The sequence below is a fragment of the Sinocyclocheilus rhinocerous genome, unplaced genomic scaffold (assembly GCF_001515625.1).
Source record: "Sinocyclocheilus rhinocerous isolate Xijiao unplaced genomic scaffold, SAMN03320098_v1.1 scaffold1782, whole genome shotgun sequence".
Lineage (NCBI taxonomy): Eukaryota > Metazoa > Chordata > Actinopteri > Cypriniformes > Cyprinidae > Sinocyclocheilus > Sinocyclocheilus rhinocerous.
Genome location: NW_015666960.1, coordinates 250,942 through 253,466, shown reverse-complemented (window position 1 = coordinate 253,466; position 2,525 = coordinate 250,942). Strand labels below are relative to the sequence as shown.

The 2,525-nt window shown below is 35.3% G+C and overlaps 1 protein-coding gene across 1 annotated transcript in view; it reads right to left on the bottom strand.

The window, feature by feature from the left end:
- Nucleotides 1-2,525, bottom strand: part of LOC107733266 (kielin/chordin-like protein) — a 41,813-nt gene that overhangs the window by 8,175 nt on the left and 31,113 nt on the right. The window contains exons 21-22 of the mRNA XM_016544834.1: nucleotides 734-827; nucleotides 462-638 (exon numbers count right to left, since the gene is read on the bottom strand). Coding sequence (XP_016400320.1) covers nucleotides 462-638; nucleotides 734-827 — 271 coding nt within the window. The remainder of the gene's footprint in view (nucleotides 1-461; nucleotides 639-733; nucleotides 828-2,525) is intronic.

Here is a 2,525-nt window from a genome sequence, read left to right as displayed (position 1 = left end):
TTTATTTACACTCAGAATGTTTCATTTCCCACTGACTTCCATTGTAGGGACAAAAAATACAATTTAAGTCAATAGGAACCGAAACAGTTTGGTTACCAACATTCATTAGAATATCTTCTATGTTTCACTGAAGAGGGAAAATAATAAGTTTGGAATGCCATGAAAGTGAGTAAATGATTACAGAATAAAATTTTTGAGTGTACTATCCCTTTAACAGGGTTTTAAGCCACCTGACGTAACAAAAAATTCCTTTAAAAACAAAATATGGGGCAGATATGCCCCTGATAAATTACTATTCTATTATTATACATTTTATACATTTAGTTTTATAAATATTAGTTGACGTAGATGGAATTTTTATTGTTAACGACAGTAAAAGTGGTAAAAGTGGTCGGAAGATCTAATTGTAAATAAAAAATAAGTAAATTTCTAAATGTAAATGAAATGCTTATGACTCTCACCATTGCAGTTGTTTTGGCAGCACGTCCCCGGCCGGGGATAGTTACAATTCGGCCTCGGACACTCACGATTCCCACAGTTCACACGTCCGTCTTGGCAAACACAATCCTCACATGGATTCGAAGGATTTGGAAATGATTCTCCATTAGTAATGATGTGGTTATCATCATATTCACAGTCTTGAAAAAAAAGAAAACAACAAGAGGAAACTAACTGTTAGCGTGCACAACGTAAGATCAAGTTATCTTCTGAGGTTAGTTTAGTGAAAGTGTACCTGGACACCGGGGACAGCACTCTCCAGGAGGAGTGTATGCATTAGCACACCTCGGTTGGGGACATGCAGGCATAGCACAACTTGTCTGACCATCCTACACAAATACACACACACACACAGTAATGTAATGTATATAAACTAGCTGATAATTATGACAGTACTTGTCAAAAGTTTGTAAACATTACTTAAAAAAAAATCATCAGCATATTAGAATGATTTCTGAAGGATCTTGTGACACTGAAAACTGGAGTAATGATGCTGAAAATTCAGCTTTTCATCACAGGAATAAATTACATTTTAAAATATATTCAAATTCAAACAGTTATTTTGAATTGCAATAATATTTCCTAATATTACTGTTTTACTGTATTTTTGATTAAATAAATGCAGCCTTGGTGAGTTTCTTTTAACTTTAAAGAACATCACATTTTTCCCCAAAATGTTAAACATTTAATAAACACTGAAACATTTCAATAGTTGCTCATACTTGCTCATACAAACCCTGAAGCCCGTTTCTGTCTGGTATTAAACATCCATAAAATGTTAAATCTAGGATTTCCAATAGCGTGTACCTGACAGGTGCACGTCTTACAGGCATCCTCTGGGTCCTTGAACGTTTGGCCGGTTTCATACAAGCGCTGATTGGACTGGCACTGCCCACAGGAGTCACCACAGCAATCTCCACCTTCATACAATTATCAACATCTAAACAACTTACTAGATTTAACTGTGACTGATGTAAGTCTAAGCAGCCACTGTTTCATCCTCTCAGCCTGAATATTCTGCGGCTCTTCAAAACCCTAGTGAGATGCCTATCTAGACAGCAATTTTAAGCATTATGGGAACATTCTAGAGGTAAGGTGTTTAGAAACAGTAGACAGTATGTGAAATGTTACTATACCTATTTTAGTCAGTATTGAGAATAGGACTAAGGAAACTGTTCTAAATAAATATTATATATTATATTTTATAAATATTTTTAGATATAATTTTAAATATACTTCAGAATATACAAATATTGCTAATACAGATATTAAAATAAATGTTGATAAAATATTTTCAATACGCTTTTACTTATATTTTGACTGCACTGACTCATTAGCATTTGCAATAAACTCTGAAAGTGTTTCTCTCAGAGTGATTCAAATCAGTCAGGATTTGGCTAGGATGCTGTCTTACAAACTGTAACTGCCTATGTACAGTATGAATACACAGAGACAACTCATTTGAGTTTGGAACAGTGCCTCTGTTTTTTCTCCCCGTCTTTCATATTTCTTTTCTTTCTCTTACCTGGGGGATTTGGGAAGGGTGCGGGGGTCATTTTGGGACAGTCCGAGCCCCTTTTAGGCCTACTACACGTCACCTGTCCACCCACACAAGAACATGTTTGGCCAGCATCAGTCCATGTGGCTCCTTCTTCATATTGAACACCATTCCAAGTACATCCTACATACATGGACACAGAATGCAACGGATACATATACACTACTGTTCAAAAGCTTGGAGTCAGTAATATTTTTTTAATGTCTTTAGGGCAGTCATGATCAGTGTTGGGGGTAACGCACTACAAGTAACGCGAGTTACGTAATCAGATTACTTTTTTCAAGTAACTAGTAAAGTAAACACATTTTTCATTTACAAGAGAATATCGGAGTTACTTTTTGAAATAAGTAACGCAAGTTACTTTTTTTTCCCAATTTATTGATTGACAGCTCTCCTGTCCCCATGTTGAGAGAAATCAGAAGATGTTACTGTAGCTCTAAAATAAATATGAATATGCATTCATTCATCT